An 18033-nucleotide genomic window follows, 5' to 3' on the forward strand; every position below is an offset into this window, starting at 1 on the left:
TGGAGCAATTGTAGAACGCAAATCTATCCTAAAGGATGCAGAGCACTGTACAAGGTCAATGATAAAGTCGCAGTCAATGAGTGACTGGAGGAGTAGCAAAGGTTTCAAGAGGGTGGGGTTGAAATGTCGGATTTCTTCAGGCTCTACATGTGTGCTACAAGATACAGGATTCCAGTAAGATGGGAACTGGGGGCTGAGTGCAGTCTAGGAGGCCGAGGAGCAGGGTGCTGCCACTATCCTAAGATAAGATGGAGTACAAGAGTTAACCTCCCTTTTGAGGCAAGAGGTTGCAAATCCTGAACATTACCAGGGGGCACTTCCAGCTGTGCTTGCAGCAGAACCAGTAATTATTGGGCAGTTCCAAGAAACAAGACAGAGTTGCTGTGTTAATACCTGTGCACAAGGGTTAGAGGTTGAAGAACTGGAATAGCTTACAGAAAGGTCCAATGTGGGGCAGGGAAAAAAAAGACAGGCTTTGAAAAAGACTATCCCGACCCTGTCACCAAGTGAGGACATTTGGCAAAATTAGTCAAAGAGGTGGGTTGCATCTACCAATAACATAGGTTCCAACTTTTGGCAATGGTCTTTTTGAGTAAAGTGCACCATTCAGTTTTGATTAGGAAGATCTAGAGCAAAACAGAGTAAACACCATTTGTTTATTTAATTGCACTCCACAGTACAAGTTTCATTTATATGCTAAACAGTTAAAAACAATCTCTTAAATCGATTAAGTACAAAAATGCCATACTGTTTACAAATGTGTACAAACTGGGGATTTGTTTGGCAATTACATCACAATATACAAAAAGATTTGTTTTTATAAAGGCTAATGTTTACATTGCATAGACCTTTTGAACATTCAAAACAATCGAAATTGTAAACCTACAAAAAGGGACAGTATTCTGCAAACCACCTTATTGTGAAAACAATGGTTTGATCATCAAACTAAATCACAACAGTCCAACTGACATGCTGCACGACTTGTACTAATTAGTATTTCTTTAATGGTTTCCTAGCTCCTTCTCTTGCTAGTTCATCAGCTGCTTCATTTCCGTTATAACCAGCATGTCCAGGAACGTGTTTCTGTTAAAAAAAAAAGCCAGACACATTTGAAAAGACAGTTTGATAAGTTTTCAATGCTTAGATACTACAAAAATCAAATGCAGTAGCGGTGTTGATCTTGTAGGATATTGTGCAATTGTGTTCACATCTACATTATTATCATTTCATATTGTAGAGGTGAACAGGCTTCAGAAAAGCCCTTTTTAGTTCTGGCTATAGCTGGCTCCATTAGTCTGCTAAATCTCATATCAGCACAACACACAATATAACAAAGGGCTTTTGGGTCACACCCTTCAGTTACTGACTTTCACAGATCGAAGCCCGCAAAGAAACCACACTTTTTTGTTTTAAATAAAGGGGGGTTGGGGATGCAGGGGTGGTCTGATCGAGCCTCCCCCAAGTGAAAAAACAAACGTTTTAAAAATAGATGCCCGTGGGATCGGGTCTCTACCAGATAAAGCGCTACCGAACTAAGTAAGAAATGCGTTACTTACCTGTAACAGCAGTTATCCAGTATTGGTGTCTTTCATAGATTCACATGCCTGAATCATTCCCCGTCGTCGAGACGGGAGCCTCCGGTACATAAAAAGTAATGTCCTATAGACATACATAGAGAAAATAGGCCTAAGGGCCTCCCCTTAGTAGACTCTTTGTCCTTATGTAAAAAGGACCAAACTCACAGTCAGCCAATCAGCTCCGACCTCCCTCTAGAACCTTCCTGGGAGGAGCCTCAGTCCCTCAGATTTTCATACCCACCCAGCTAGGTTGGCGTAATATTGTCAGAGAGGGATGTGAGTCCTTCCAGGGGAGGCGGGAGGGTTGCATGTGAATCTATGAAAGACACCAATACTGGATAACTGCTGTTACAGGTAAGTAACGCATTTCTTATCCAGTATTTGGGGTGTCTTTCATAGATTCACATGCCTGAATCAGAGTAGCTAGCAATCAGATATGCACATGCGTGATGTAAAGTAGCTCTGCAGACATGTTAGACAATGCATATATTATCATATAACATGGGGACAGCATAGTTGGAACATCACAAGAGCAAAGAATGTGCATACCTGGATGGCGGGATGTAGGAAGGCTCACCTCACTGAAAGAGATGGCGAAGCACCGCCTGGCCCACTGCCGCATCCTTCTGAAGTTCGATATCCAGGCAGTAGTGTCTGGAGAAAGTGTGCGGTGACTTCCAGGTCGCCGCTCTGCATATGTCCAAGATTGGCACCCCAGCGAACAGCGCTGCTGATGTGGACATCGCCCTGGTGGAATGAGCAGTCACATGATCAGTCAAAGGCCGTCCGGCCTTGTCGTGGCAGAATGCAATCGCAGAGGAGATCCATCTCGAGATGCTTTGCTTCGTAAGAGGCTGGCCCATTCTTGGTCTGCTGTATGCCACGAACAGTTGTGAAGACTTCCTGAGAGCCTTAGTTTTATCCAGGTAGAACTTTAGGCATCTCTTGAGATCTAAAGAATGCAGTGCCCTTTCTGCTGCTGTGGAAGGGTTCGCGAAGAAGGACCTAAGGACAATTGGTTCATTGAGATGAAAGTCTGAAGGCACCTTTGGTATGAATTTAGGGTTCGGTCTCAGCACCACCCTGTCCTGTCTGAACTGTAGATATGGTTCCTGAATGGACAAAGCTTGTAGCTCGCTAACTCTCCTGGCCGATGTTAAAGCGAGCAAGAGCGCCGTTTTCCAGGAGATGTATTTGATAGATGCTCGATGAATGGGTTCAAACGGATGTCTCATGAGTTGGTTGAGTACCAGATTCAGTTGCCATGTCGGATGGACTTTCCGAGGCCTCGGAAAGGATCTGTAGAGCCCCTTCAGGAATTGCTTGACTAGCCTACTTGACCACAGAGAAGGTCCTGTGAAAGTTCTGGTGAACCTAGAGATAGCTGCCAGGTGAACCTTAATGGATGCATGTGCCAGTCCTGACTGTGCCAAATGTAGGAGGTATGGTAATATCTGTTCAGGGGTGACAGCGAGTGGTCGCAGGCCCTGATCTGAACACCAAATGCAGAACCTTTTCCACTTGAGAGAGTAGGATTTGTTTGTACTGTCTGCTCTCGGTTTTGCCAGGACATCCCTGCAGTCCTGTGGGATGTTTAGGTCACAGAACTCTGTGCTCAGGAGCCAGGCCGATAACTTGAGCAATTGGAGGTTCGGTGCTGTACCTGTCCGTTGGACATCGTTATGAGGTTCGGGTGCTGCCTCAGCCGAATCGGTGACCTGATGGAAAGTCGAAACAGATCCGAGAACCAGTGTTGCCTCGGCCAGAACGGGGCAATCAGGATCAGGATACAGGGCTCCGCCTTTATCTTCCTGAGGAGCCTCGGGATCATCGGAAACGGAGGAAAAGCGTACGCTAACACGCTGAACCAACCGATGGAAAAAGCATTTCCCAGCGACCCTTGTTGGGGATGCCAGCTTGCGTAGTTTGGGCATTTGGCGTTCTCCTTGGTGGCAAACAGGTCGATTCTTGGGACTCCCCATTGAGAGAAGATGTGAGCCAGAGCGTTGTCGCTCAGTTCCCATTCGTGGGAGCGGGATCTTTGCCTGCTCAGGGCGTCCGCGATGGTATTGTCTTTTCCGGGTACATAGTCCGCTTTGAGCTGGATTCCGTGTAGCACCAGCCAGTTCCAGATTTTTTGCGATTCGCGTGATAGAGAGAGCGAACGCGTTCCCCCTGTTTGTTGAGATAGTGCATCGTCGTGGTGTTGTCTGTTTTGACGAGCACTGGGGAGTTCTGGATGCGTAGTAGAAAGGCCTGTAGAGCAAGATATACAGCCCTCCGCTCCAAAAGGTTTATATGGAGCAGCTTTTCCTGAGCGTCCCACTTGCCGCTGATCCGAAGGTCCTGGAGAACAGCGCCCCATCCTTCCAGGGAGGCGTCCGTGGTGACCACCAGAGGTGTCGCCGGAAGGAGAAACGGCAATCCTATGGTTAGATTTTTGCGACGCCTCCACCATTCTAGACCCCTGGATATTTTTGGTGTTATCCGTACAATGTCCTCGAAAGAGCCAGTACTTTGAGTCCATTGGCTCGTGAGAGCTTCCTGCAACGGGCGCATCCTGAGTCTGCAGGGAGGGATGAGGAGTATACAGGAAGACATCATTCCCAGGAGGGATGTGTAAGTCCGGACTTTGAGGTGTGTCTTTGTTGCCACCGCCGTGGCTAGAGACAATATCTTGTCCGTCCTTTCCTTCGAGGGGAAGGCTATTGTGCACTCCGTGTCCAAGGTAGCCCCGAGGAAGGTAATCTTTGTCGTAGGGATAATGCAGGACTTTGAGATTGAGGGTCAATCCCAGCCTCTGAAAAAGATTGGTGCAGGCGCTGGAGGATTCGGCCGCACCTTCTGGTGAGGGTGCTTTCACCAGCCAGTCGTCTAGGTAGGGGAAGACTTGGTGACCCAGCTGACGTAGAAAGGCCGCCACCGGTGCAAGGCACTTTGTGAAAATCCGCGGCGCGGATTTGAGGCCGAATGGCAGGACTTTGAACTGATAATGTCGGCCTGCAACCTCGAACCTCAGGAATTTTCTTTGATGCTTGAGGATGGGGATGTGGTAGTAGGCATCCTGGAGATCCAAGGATGTCATGAAATCTCCTTTTTCCAGAGTGCCCAGGATCTCTTGGATCGTCACCATCCTGAACAATTGGCTCCGCAGGAAAGCGTTGAGCGCCCGGAGGTCGAGAATGGGCCTCCATTTGTTCTCCTTCTGTCGTACAAGAAAGAAGTGGGAATAAAACCCCTTCCCCTTTAAGGATGCCGGAACTCGTTCGATTGCTCCTTTCTGTAGCATGACAGAAAGTTCCTGGAGAAACAGGCGTAGGTGTTTGTGCGCCCGTCTTTGGGGAGGTGTATTGGGAGGGATGGTGGTGAATTCGAGATAATGGCCGAATCGTATCATCTGGAGAACCCACCGGTCCGTGGTGATGTGTTGCCAATTGGTGAGGAAGTGGGTCAACTTTCCTCCAATTTGAAAGGATGGAGAGGGCGGTAGGACTGGCTGGAGTAATCTGTCACTGGCGGCCGCCAGTGCCCCTCTTGGGATTTTTGCCTCTGAAGTTAGATCTTCCGTATGAAGATTGACGACCTTGTTGTGGCTTGTGCTGGTATTGATTCTTGTTATTGTAGGAATACGAGGACCTGTTCTGATAGGAACCTCAATAAGAGGACTGACTCCTGGATCGGTTGCCTCGAAAGGACTGGTTTCGCGACTGCAAAGTGCCCAGTGCCCTGGCAGTATCGGTGTCCTTCTTTATGGTCTGCAGTGCCTCGTCGATCTTGTCCCCAAAAAGATGCTGGCCGTCGAAGGGCATGTCCAGCACCTTCGATTGCACCTCCTGGCGGAACGACGTCGCTTTCAGCCACCCTTGACGGCGCAGAACAGCAGCTCCAGCAAGCTGACGGAAGACAGTCATGGCTGCGTCAATAGCACAGTCAATTATTTCCGCAGCTGAAGTTTGACCTTCCACAAGGAGAGCCTTGACTTCACCCTGGACTGCGTCAGGCAGCTCCTTTACGTAAGGGGCTATGTCCTCCCAAAGTTGGCGATTGTAACGTCCCAACAAAGCAATGGAGTTGGCCACCTTGATGGTCATGGCCGATGTTGTCGTGAATCTTTTCCCGATCGTGTCAAGCTTCCTGCCTTCTTTGTCTGGAGGAGCGGACAGCGGGGAGGAAGGGTTGCGGGAGTTCTTCTGGGCCGCCTGCGTAACCACCGAATCAGGTTTGGGGTGTCCATTGAGGCAAGCTGCCGCTGTAAGTGGGGCTTTGTATTTCTTGTCCAGGCGTGGAACCACCGCGGGCACAGAAGCGGGTGTCAGCATCAATTTCTTGCCTTGCTCCCACAAGAACTCTATAATTGGAATAGATTTAGTAGACTTCTGCGGCTGCTTTTTGAAATCGTGCAAGAAGCATTCCGTTTCAGTTGATTCCACGACCATATGGAATCTCTTCGCCGCCCTTTCCACAAGTTTGTGGAAGCCGCCAATGTCCACAGGCGGTGAGTCCGCTTTGCGTGGTTGTGGTGAAGCTGGGGATGACGCCACATACTCATCCTCCTCATCCTGGTCCGAGTGGACTTCTTCCAATTCCTCCTCATCCTCATCTTCGTCTGAGGAGTCCACCACCTGAGGTTGGACCCTGTCACGGTGGGTTTGAGGGAGAGGTTGAGACTGTTTTGGGGCGGACGCTGGTGTATGTACCATAGGTGTCTGATTCCCACCGTCCGCATCCGGGAAGCGTTGCTTGTAATCTTGTACAAGGTACCGCAGGTCATTGACAAGTCGCCGGTAGGCATATCATGGGGGGTGACCTCCGTGCGGACACTAGTGTGGACGGAGTGTTCCTGATAAGTGAACTCCTGTTCCTCATCAGTGCTTTGGCATTGGACATTAAGGTCAGAGATAGAAGTAGCGGGACCCAGGTGGTCATCCTCTTCAGATTCTTCACTTTGGAAGATTTCCTGAGGTGGCTGCGTTTCCACTTTGCTCAGAGACGTTGTTTCCGGGGTAATTTGCAGTTTGGTAGTCTTGCCAGACGTAGCATTTGATCCTGTCGTCGTCGAGGGTGTCGTCGACGGCGGTAGCGCGAGGGCCGACACCTCCACAAGTCTGGATTTTTTCCATGGCTCAGACAGTGCCATCTTAGACGACGAGTCTTTCGTCGACGGTGTCCTAGTCGACGGTGGGGTGGTCGACGGTACCTTGGTCGTCGACGACTTCGACGCCGATGTTGTCGTCGTCGGTGCACTCGTCGACGGCGAGCCCGTCGTCGACTCCCTCGTCGACGTCTTCGACGGTGGCTTTAATAACGTCTTCGACGACGATGGGCTCGTCAACGACAACGTCGGTGTAGTCCTCGTCGTCAACAAGGTCTTCGTCGTCGACGACGATGTCAGTAGAATAACAGAGGAAACAGGTCTACCTGATGACAAGGATGTAGTCGTCGACGCTGAAGGCGACGATGCTGATGTCGTCGACACAGTGGTAGTGACTGAGGTAGTCCTCTGGGCATGTCTGGTAGATGACGGAGCAGGCTTTTTAAAGGTTTGATCTTCCTGAACAGACACTGAAGATGTTGTGGATCTTGCCTCTGAAGACTTCTTGTGTGCCTTCTTAGGAGGAGTGTCTGAGGGGCCAGGGGAAGTTACCCTAGGCCTCTTTTTAGAGACTTCTGAGGACTTGGAAACACTGCCTTCAGATGATTCCAGATTGTCTCTGTCCTTAAGCCTGTCGAGCCAGATGAGAAGGCGACCTTCCCTGTCCCTCACGGTCTTTTTAAGGAAAGCCCTACATATTCTGCATTTGTCCGAGACGTGGTCCGGGTAAAGGCAATATAAGTCATGCTTATCATCCACATGGATCCATTTCTTCCCACATGAAGAGCAGGCCCTGAAAAGGGCTTTCTTCTGTGATTCAGACATGGAAGAAAGCAGTGGAAAGAAAACACTTACTGCAAAAACAGTGTAGTGAAGTAATCCTTGAAGAGATGAGATTGAAGAATCACTTTTAAAGAAAGTTAGATTTTGAAGGAATCCTGAGGAGAGCTCAGGCTGGAGACTCCCTAGCACAACGTGCGGTAGAAAATCTGAGGGACTGAGGCTCCTCCCAGGAAGGTTCTAGAGGGAGGTCGGAGCTGATTGGCTGACTGAGAGTTTGGTCCTTTTTACATAAGGACAAAGAGAGGCTACTAAGGGGAGGCCCTTAGGCCTATTTTCTCTATGTATGTCTATAGGACATTACTTTTTTATGTACCGGAGGCTCCCGTCTCGACGGGGAATGATTCAGGCATGTGAATCTATGAAAGACACCCCAAATACTGGATAAACTCTTAATCTCATAGCGACATTTGGTCACAGACTCCTTACTTTAGAATCAAATACCATAGTATACCAGTCCTGGAGGATGGTCTGCGAGCTGAGACCGCTAAATGCCACCAACTACAACAAAATCGGTCTAGAACCAGAAAAAAAGAGCGGGCCTCCATAAAAATGTAGGTGAACAATAGAACAAGTTACTTACCTTCTGTAACGATATATCTGTAAGAAACAGTAGTTAGTATTAGATTCCTTACCTTAGTATATCCCCAGGCGTCATACTTGATCTGGAAATTTTTATGTAGCAGTACCCTTGCGCGTCGCGTTGGCAGGTGTAGTCTGCAGCTCCGCTGCGACAGTTGTCGGCGCCGTGATGACGTCGCCAGAGTACTTAGACGCCGCCTCCGCATGCTGACGTCAGTTCTTAGACACAGCTTTTCAGCGCCAGAAACGCAGAGCCGTGTTAAAAACCAACACTGGTGCCATTGAAACTAGGGCCCTGAAAGGGGATGACCTTAACCCTAGATATCGGTTCGCAGAACGGGGAGGATAGGTGGGGCGGTAAAAAATTCTAATACTAACTACTGTTTCTTACAGATATATCGTTACTGAAGGTAAGTAACTTGTTCATCTGAAAGAAACAGGTTAGTATTAGATTCCTTACCTTAGAATAGATACCCCAGCAATACCAACCCTGGTGGTGGGTCTGCGAACCAATAATCACACCAGAAAGTTCTGGAGGATGGAACGGCCAAATAAGCCATCCCTCTGGACTTGGCTGTCCAGGCAGTAGTGTCTTGCAAACATGTGCAACGAAGCCCACGTAGCTGCCTGACAGATGTCCTGCAAGGTGACACCCCGGCCCAGGGCAGTGGTAGCCGCTGTGGCCCGAGTTGAATGGGCCCTCAGCCCAACAGGAGGCTCCTTCCTTGCCAAGGAGTAACAAGCCTTGATACACAAGACAACCCACCGAGTTGGTCCGCTTGTGTACCGCCCGTCCCTTCTTAGCGCCCACGTAATCAATAAAAAGTTGGTCATCCACCCGGCTCCTTCCTGGCCAAGGAGTAACAAGCCTTGATACACAAGACGACCCATTGAGATGGTCCTCTTGTGTACCGCCTGTCCCTTCTTCGCGCCCACGTAATCAAAAAAGAGTTGGTCATCCACCCGGAACTGGCGTGTGCGATCCAGATAGAATGAGAGCGCACGTTTTGGGTCCAGACGGTGGAGCTGCTCTTCCTCCTTTGAGGGATGCGGAGGCGGAAAGAAGGTGGGCAAGGTAATAGACTGCCCGATGTGGAAGGTCGTCACAACCTTGGGCAGGAAAGAGGGTCTAGTCCGCAACACAACCTTGTCCGGATGGACAAAAAGGAAAGTAGGTTTAGAGGAAAGAGCCTGGAGCTCACTCACTCTCCTGGCAGAGGTGATTGCAACCAGGAAAGCAGTCTTCAGAGTAAATGGAGGTGGAGACTGGACAGGTTCGGGTGGAGGACCGTCCCCTGTTGCTGCAACAGAAGGTCCTCCTGAAGAGGCAGACGAACCGGGGGATCGACTGACATACTGAGTAGCTCGGGATACCAGTACCTTCATGCCCAGTCCGGAGCCACAAGGATGACTTGGGCCCGGTCGCGTTTGATCTTCAGCACTCTGGGCAGAAGTGGTATACGCGGAAAGGCGAACAGACAGCAACTCCACTCGCGACGAAAAGCATCTCCGAGCGAGTGCCACCTTGGAAATTCCAATGCGCAGAAATGATGACATTGCACGTTCTCTTCTGTGGCGAATAGATCTAACCAAGGCTCTCCCCACTGCAGAAAAAGACCTCAGAGTTCAGATGCAGTTCGTGATCCATCATACACCGGCGGCTGAGTTCGTCCGCCCTGGCGTTCAAAGAACCTGCCAGGTGTTGAACCACCAGGGTCACGCTCAATGTTCCAGCCACTGCCAAAGGCGCAGAGCCTCCTGGCAGAGGGTCCACGACCCCAACCCCAACCCGCCCTGTTTGTTGCAGTACCACATGACGGTGGTGTTGTCTAAACACCTGCACTACACTCCCCCGGACAGAGGGGAGGAATGCCTTCAGTGCAAGACAAATCGCCCGCAGCTCCAAAAGGTTGATATGGAGTCAGGACTCCGCCAGAGACCAGAGGCCTCTGATCTCCACCTCTCCCATGTGGCCTCCCCAGCCCTGGAGGGACGCGTCAGTCACAACTACGTGCTCCGGTTGGGAAAGGGAGAGGGATCTGCCGCTGACCCAATCGTGGTCCGTGAGCCACCACTGCAGCTGTCTCTCAGTGCCCTCCGAGATCAGGACATGGTCGGACATGTTGCCTTGATGCTGGGCCCACTGAAACTTTAGGTCCCACTGCAGAGCCCGCATCCGCCAACGGGCGTGATGCACCAGAAGGATGCAGGAAGCCATCAGCCCTAGAAGTCGCAGCGTCAACCTGACCGAGACTCGGGATGAAGGCTGAAAGATCGGAATCAGAGCCTGAATATCCAGAACCTGCTGCTTGGGGGGATAAACCCGAAAATGCGCCGAGTCGAGAACCGCTCCGATGAAGAGGAGCTTTTGAGAGGGACACAGGGGTGACTTTGGCACGTTGATGGAGAACCTCAGCAGGTGCAGGAGATCCGCCGTCGTCTGGAGGTGGCAGACGACTGTCGGAGGCAACCCGCCTTCAACAACCAGCCGTCGAGTTGGGGAAGACTGAAATCCCTAACCTGCGCAGATGAGCTGCGACCACCGCCATCACTTTAGTGAACACCTGTGGGGCGCTGGTAAGGCCGAAGGGGAGCACGGTAAACTGAAAGTGCTCGTGGCCTACCGTGAACCGCAGGTAGTGTAGGAGAGTAAGGTCTGCAATCCTATGGTCACCCAAGATTTTTGCTTTTTGCTTTACTGGTTTATGACTTTCCCTGGCTGTGGGACTGCTAATCAGACCCACAGCCTAGCTGTTCTCTCTCTAAATTGACATCCATGTACTTCAGGTGCATTTACCAATTGGTATTGGGTCACTCTTGTAAGTCCTTGTACAGTGTACCATAGGTACCCAGGGCATAAGTGTAGCCAAGGCCTACCATGGGCTGCAGCATGTATTATGCCACCCCTGGCTGGCCATTCAAATCTGACGCAACTGGCTGATCAATCAGCTGGGGCAAGGTGGTGTAATCACCCTTTGCTTTAGATATAGTATACCTATATCTAACCCTAAAATGGACACATACTCCTATAAGTCACTCCTATGGCAGGCCTTAACAATCCTGGAGGCAGAGTGCTTGGAATTATTTGAGATAGTGCTCTGGCATGAGCTGAGCCTGTCTGCAGTTTTCGGAACCAAGTCCTTTAGCTGTTTCCATGATAACGCTATACCATATACTCTTTTTAAAAAAAACAGATTTTACTGATCGCATGGTGAACACATGTCAAGTAATGCTCCGACAACCAGAGACGATCACTAGAAGCAAGTTATCAATCACAAGTCACATGCAATTATTTTCGTAGATGATCAAACAAGTGAAGAAAAAAAGTAAAAAAAAGTAAAAAAAAGTAAAAAAAAAAAAAAAAAAAAAGGTGGCACAACCCCCGCGCTCCGCCTGCGTTTTGCTTGAAACATATTTTACTTGCCAAACGTGCCACAGTGTCCGTGTGTATCTCAGGCCGTCGGGCTGTCAATGGAGCTGGAAAGCATCGTCCTCAGGTGGTGGTTCCAAATCCAGGCCAGATAGTCTGCCCCCTCTTCCATATCTTGTAGTGCTTTCGAGGACAGCCCCTGGCTACATAGATTGGTTGTTCCAGGCCCATACAAAAGTCCATCCCATTCTTCCAACCTGTAAGTGATGGGGCCCGGGGTGCCTTTTAAGATCGTGCAATGTCCCTCTTGGCTAGGGTTAGCCCCAACAATAGTAATGGCGCTTATACCGATTGCCCCCCACTCCAGCCAGTACGTGAAGGGCCAGCAAAGGATCTTTCTGAAGCACCCAGGCCAGGGCCTTGTTCAAGCATCTGAAAACCCCATCCCAGAACTTCCTTCTGACCCTGCAGTCCCATACTGTATGCAGCAGCGTACCCTCTTCCGATCCACACCTAAGGCAATCTGGGGATGCTATCAAGCCCGCACTCCACAAGCGCTGCCTAGTGTAATACGTACGATGAAGGTACCTGAATTGAATTAGTCGCAAGTGCGTGGAGATGGCCGCTCCCCTGGGTCCCTCCAGCTCCTCCACCCAGTCCTCCTCATCAAGCTCCCCAACATCCCGTTCCCACGCGGTCCTAAGCTGTGCAAGGTCCGTGGAGCAATGCCGCACTAAAGTTTGATAGATGCGGTGTAGGAAGGTGGATATCTGACTATGGTTGCCCTAAACTTTTTGCCTGGTGTTTTGCTGGTATTTCGACTTAGTTTACCTGGGAGCCTGCTATTCAGGGCCCCAGGTCCACTGCTCTCTCTGTAAAATGGATTCCATGTACCTTAGGTACATATCTAATTGGATACTGAGTCACCTTATCAGTCCCTGTACAGTGTACCTTAGGTACCCAGGACATAGGTGTACCCAGGGCCTACCAGGGGCTGCAGCATGTATTATGCCACCCCTGGCCGGCCATTCAAATCTGACACAACTGGCTGCACGACAGCTGGGGCAAGGTGGTGTAATCACCCTTTGCTTTAGATCTAGTATTCCTATATCTAACCCTAAAATGGACACATATTTTTATCAATCAATCCTGAAGGCAGAGTGCTTGGAATTATGTGAGATGGTGCTCTGGCATGAGCTGAGCCCGTTTGCAGCTTGCGGAACCAAGTCCTAATAGCTGTTCCATAATAACGCGTACCATATACTCTTAAGTGCATTATAATCCTCGCGGTTATTTGCCAACTTTGGTATCGCTTCATCAAAACATGTCGAGTAAGGTGTCATACGAATTGGAATACTAACCCCTCGCCAATTCTGGCGACTGGTTAGCATTCCACCTTTCTAGAGGGACACGACATGTATGTAACCGTGAACCCCGGTTAAAGTTAACTCGAGCCTCAGCATCAAAAAATGGATGCTGCCACCACAGACACAAGTCTGACCTCCTGCTGCTGGGAGTCCTTCCAGCGAGGAGAGCTTGGACAAAGGGTTTCCTGTCAGGGGCGGTGCTAGCACCATCCCAGACAGGGTTGTGTGTATACCAGGTAGGCAGGGCTGAGAGGAAGGTGACTGCAAGTGGCACCCCGGTGCTCACTGTGCATATGCTGTTTCAAACCAGTTCCAGGGGCACACCAGCCCCTGAACTGGGGAAAGTCCGGACAGGGAGAGGGGTGTAACCACCCCCCTCCTGGTCCCACCCATGGGCAGGACCTAGTCGCGTGCCAGCCCCTCTCAGGATAAAGGTAGGAGCAGGCCCCCTTCCCAAATTAGATAATTCTGAATCTTGAACTACTTTCCACGAAAGGAACTCTTGACTTTTTCTGAAGATTCTCCCTTGTGGCTAAGGAGTAGCCACCCTGCACCTGCAGGCACCACCTAAGCATCGCGGTTTGCTGCACGTCCATCCTCCAGATCAAGACTGACCAGCTCTACGAGACCCGGATTCCCTCGCATCTGACCTCTACCTGCATCAGCCCAGCTGAGATTCGTGGGTGTGACGAGACCTGAGTGACCGGCCATCTTCAAAACCTGCACGACGCTTAACCAGCACGACCGCCGAGGGATCCTCGAGTGAGTGCACTGGGGTTTGAGAAGCCCCAACCATGAGCAGCTCCAGCCCTGAAGTCAAGCCCCCCAGCATCCACGAGATCTGCGTGGGGCCCTTCTGCTCTTTGCTGCTCACCGCATTGTCCAGTCACTTGCCTGCTGGCTAGTGGCCCTCCTGACGACGTACCGAGACGATTTCACCGCTGGTCTGGTTGCTCCAGACTGGCCCTTGCTCCCTTCCAAAAGAGGAGCACCACGGACCCTCCTGGTCCCCTCCAGACGCCATCTTGACTCCACCGCGTGGGCTTGCCTTTGCCAAGGGTTGTTGCTCCAATCCTGGTTCCAGCATCGCCGACAAAGCCTCCTGACCCGTGTGACTGCAGAGTCCAGCCTCGCCCACTCACCTGATCGAGGTGACTTCATCCGGTGCCATCCTGGTGCCCACACAATCACTGGCTAGTGATTAAGAACCGAGTCCCTGCTTTCAGGTCGTGTCCATCACCGATCCAGGCTTGGATCACTCCGAACATCTTCACTGGTCGCCTGCCAGCAACTACTTCTTTCAGGCTCCATAGACTACAACGAGGATTCCAGACGTCTTTTGAACCCTATGCAGCCGCAGCCCCTGGGCTAGGTAACCCGAGCATTTCGGTGCTCCAACGCAGGTTCACTATCCAAGTGTCCAGATCCTTTGTCGTTTTAAGTCTACCTAGTCTGATTCGTCCGAAAACAGTAACTTTAGAAATACTAGCCTCCATAGACTTTGTCCCGCATCCCGCGTGAGAGTGCACACTCTGCACCCGATCTCACTAGGCCTACTGCTCCTAACCTTGGGGTTCAGTAGTGTAGTCCTAGCGATCCTGAAGCCTCTGGATCTTGTTACTTACCTGCTAGTATTTCGCATTCCACTTTTAGAGTATATGGTTTTTCGTGCCCCTCGGGCATTTGTGTAAATTGTGCAACTTGAAGTATTTTCGTAAGAGTTTTGTATTGTGCTTAGCTCCCTGACTCAAAGAGCTCAGGGTAGACTTGTTCTAAATATACTTTATTTTTCATAACAACGTGTGTGGTTTTCTTTCAATTGGTGTTCAAGGGGTATATGTGATGGTAAAACAGCTGGCTTAACACGCCCTCTAGAGTTTAGCCTTAAGACTGCTTTTGTCCACGCTACTAGGATAGCTGGTCTATAAGGTTGACTTACAACCAATCAATAAGGGTCGCTTGGTATGATACACAGTGATCACTAGAATAGTGAGCACTATATATCAGGCCAACTTCTCACATGCGGGATATCTTCTTGTCAGGCAGATCTCCCATAAAGACCTTGGCCTCGATGGGACTGAATTCCGGTAGGTCCTCCACCCCTTGAAGATATAAGTGCATGCCGGAATTAGAGGTATTTATAGAATTGGGTACGTGGCATCTTGAATTCCTCCCGTAGAGTATCAAAGGACTCGAGTACACACCATAACATAACATCCCCTAGAGTAGAGATGCCTATCACATCCCAACCCCAAAGCCCACCAGGGTAGCGAGCTGAGGCAATCTACCATTCTGCCACAATGGGGTTTCTAACTTTGGAACATTCCACCATCCCATCCTACGCAGGGCAGGGCCTGTCGCCAAACTGGAAGACCACCTGTGTATTGGACGGCAGGGACCTCAGGAGGGATGCAGAGTACAGCAGCGTATGTAAGGAGGCAGTGCCTACCAGGGCTCGTTCCACTGCATATGCGGGATCTCTCCTGTCCGCATACCACCATTCGTTCAGGATCAGGAGGTGGGATGCCTGGTAGTATGACATGACATCTGACGTGGCCAGTCCCCCCGTGTACGTGGAGCGAAAGCAAGTCCGCAAGGCAACCCGCACAGCACCCCCCCTCCCATAGAAAGCCACTCAACGCAGTGTTGAGGCGCCGAAACCAACCCTGTGGGACCAACACCGGATGGTTTTGCAGTTGATAAATTAGAAGTGGGAGCGCCACCATCTTAAAAATGGCAGATCTACCATGGATGGAGAGTGGCATTCTGGCCCACGCCTTGGAAGTCCTCCCGTATGCGCTCCCACACCGGGGCAATATTACGCTCCCGGGCCTCGGACGCGTCCTCCGTGAGAAACACCCAAGTATTTCACTCTATCTGCGGCCACCTGAATCCCTTTTGCCCACTCTCCAACTGGCTGCGGACCCCCCCAGAGTCCAGACTTCCCAGGGTTCATGTAGAGGCCTGATGTTTCGCCAAAAATTTGCAGAATTCGAGGCCCCGAGCGCTCTAGATCAGTAAGGAAAAAAAGAAACATCGTCCGCGTATAAGGCTATTCTATCTGCCTTGTCGGTCGACCACTGAAAACCCTTTAGCTGAGCGTCGATCCGCACCCACGCCGCAAAGGGTTCCATCGCAAGTGCAAATATGGGGAGAGGGGGCAGCCCAGTCTCGTCCCCAGCTGGATGCTAAAAGAGCGGGATATCCCTCCGCCCACTCGCATCGCAGCCATGAAGTCCGTGTATAATAGCCGTACATAAGCCAGGAAGCGGGGGCCAAGATTCAGAAGCCCCAATAGGGCAAATAAGTAGGTCCAGCTCAGGGAGTCAAACGCCCTATCCATGTCTGCCAACAGCAGCGCAGCCCGTTCTCCCAATCCCCGCCAGGCCGAAATCGCAACCCAAGCTCACCTGATATGACAAGTGGCACGTTGTGGCATAAAGCCGGCTTGGTCCGGGTGGACCGAGTCTGTGATGTGGGGCTTGAGTCTATTGGCGAGGGCCTTTGCCAGTATCTTGGCCTCTGTGTTAAGCAACGAGATTGGATGGTAGGACTCATGTCTCTCCGGAGGCCGCCCCGGCTTCAGGAAAACAACTACCTCCGCATGTCTCCAATCCGGGGGCAGCGTGTCACTCTCGCATGCCACCTCAATGACCGCCCGGAAGTGGGGAGTAAACCCCCCCCCCCCCCCCCAAACACGGAAGCACCTGTCGTGGTCTGAGTGTGATCTCGGCCCCAACTGGGAGCCAGGGAACACCCCCTCCAATAAATCCCCATACAGCAGTTCATGTGGAACTAGGCTGTCGTTCCCTCCCTAACCCTGAACAAGCGTGGCCTCCAGCCAAAGCCACAGCGCCCTGGTTATTGTTATCAAGCATATAGCAAAGCAAATGTTAGTTCCCTCTGCATTCACGGCACATCCTCTCGGGCCTCCTGCGAGTCCTCATCTTGACTAGTCTTTGATCTTGGTTGCGAGCTGTGGCTCGAGCGTGATCTGCCACTGCGCTTTCCGAGCCTTGGCCGCGGTGAACTACTGTCTCTGCTGCTGGACCAGCTTCGTGTAGTCCGGAAAAATGAGGATGTTACGAGTTCTCATACATGAGCTGGCCCTTCAATCTCGCCTGTTTCAGGATAGCGTCTGTCAGCGTAGTTTAATAACTTGGCGATCATGGGACGAGGGTGCTCTCCCACCGGAGGTTTCTGAGTCAGCGCCCGATGGGCCCTTTCCACTACAAAACAGCGAGAAAGAGTGTCGGCTGGCATCCATCCCTCCTCCATTGTGCCAGGAAACGCTCTGCATTACCCTTCTCGCAATTTTCTGGAAATCCCAGGAAGCGAAGATTACTGCGCCTGGTGCGCCCCTCCGCATCCTCAGTTCTCTCCAGGGCAACGACCCTCTTTTTTAAGGTAGTCATGTCGTCCTCTACTTTAGATATGCGGGTTTCTGCACCGGTTATGCGTTCCACTGCGTTTCTTAAGTCCTGCCGAAGGAGAATCACATCCAAGCCAACAGCCCCGATCTTCGCATCCAGGACATCTCTGGACTGCGTGATCGCCTCCAGGAGCACAGCATTGTCCAGCACCTGAGCTTTGAGCCGGCAGCTTCAGTAAATTTGTCAATAGGGCCCCGTTTGCCCTGACTTCCACCTCCATCCCTTGTCATGGTATCCCGTGCTTCCCACCGCCGGGTTAACCTGGACCCGATGCGGCCGCTCGCACGCTCCGGACAGCTCGTCCCGCGGCCCCCCTCTGAGACGACTCAGCCCCAGCAGTGGATTCGGGTGCCTCTAACTGCAGTCGTCCGAGGTCTCCAGAACCGGGAGCCAAACAGGATTGCAGGGAACTACAGGAGATGACCAGGGCTAGGATATCTGGTAAGGATTACTAACGGCTGGTCGGAGCTCCGGCTCTACACGACCGCCATGTTCGCTGGCCAAGCCACGCCCCCATACCATATACTCTTAAGTGCATTATAATCCTCGCGGTTATTGCTAACTTTGGCATAGCATTATCAAAACATGTCAAGTAAGGTGTCATACGAATTGGAATTACTACCCCCTCGCCAGTTCTGGCGACAGGGGTAGCATTCCACCCTTTAGAGGGACACGACATGTATGTAACTGTGAACCCCGGTTAAAGTTAACTCGAGCCTCAGCATCACAAAATGGATCCTGCCACCACAGACACGAGTCTGACCTCCTGCTG

At 51.1% G+C, this 18033-nt stretch overlaps 1 protein-coding gene across 1 annotated transcript in view; it reads right to left on the bottom strand.

The window, feature by feature from the left end:
- Positions 1-637: 637 nt before the first annotated feature.
- LOC147707338 (ribonuclease H1-like) overlaps positions 638-18033 on the bottom strand; it is a 685720-nt gene continuing 668324 nt past the window's right edge. Inside the window, exon 9 of the mRNA XM_086926381.1 lies at positions 638-1083. Coding sequence (XP_086782507.1) covers positions 991-1083 — 93 coding nt within the window. The 3' untranslated portion in view covers positions 638-990. The remainder of the gene's footprint in view (positions 1084-18033) is intronic.

This window comes from Lissotriton vulgaris, chromosome 6 (genome assembly GCF_964263255.1).
Source record: "Lissotriton vulgaris chromosome 6, aLisVul1.2, whole genome shotgun sequence".
Classification (NCBI taxonomy): Eukaryota; Metazoa; Chordata; class Amphibia; order Caudata; family Salamandridae; genus Lissotriton; species Lissotriton vulgaris.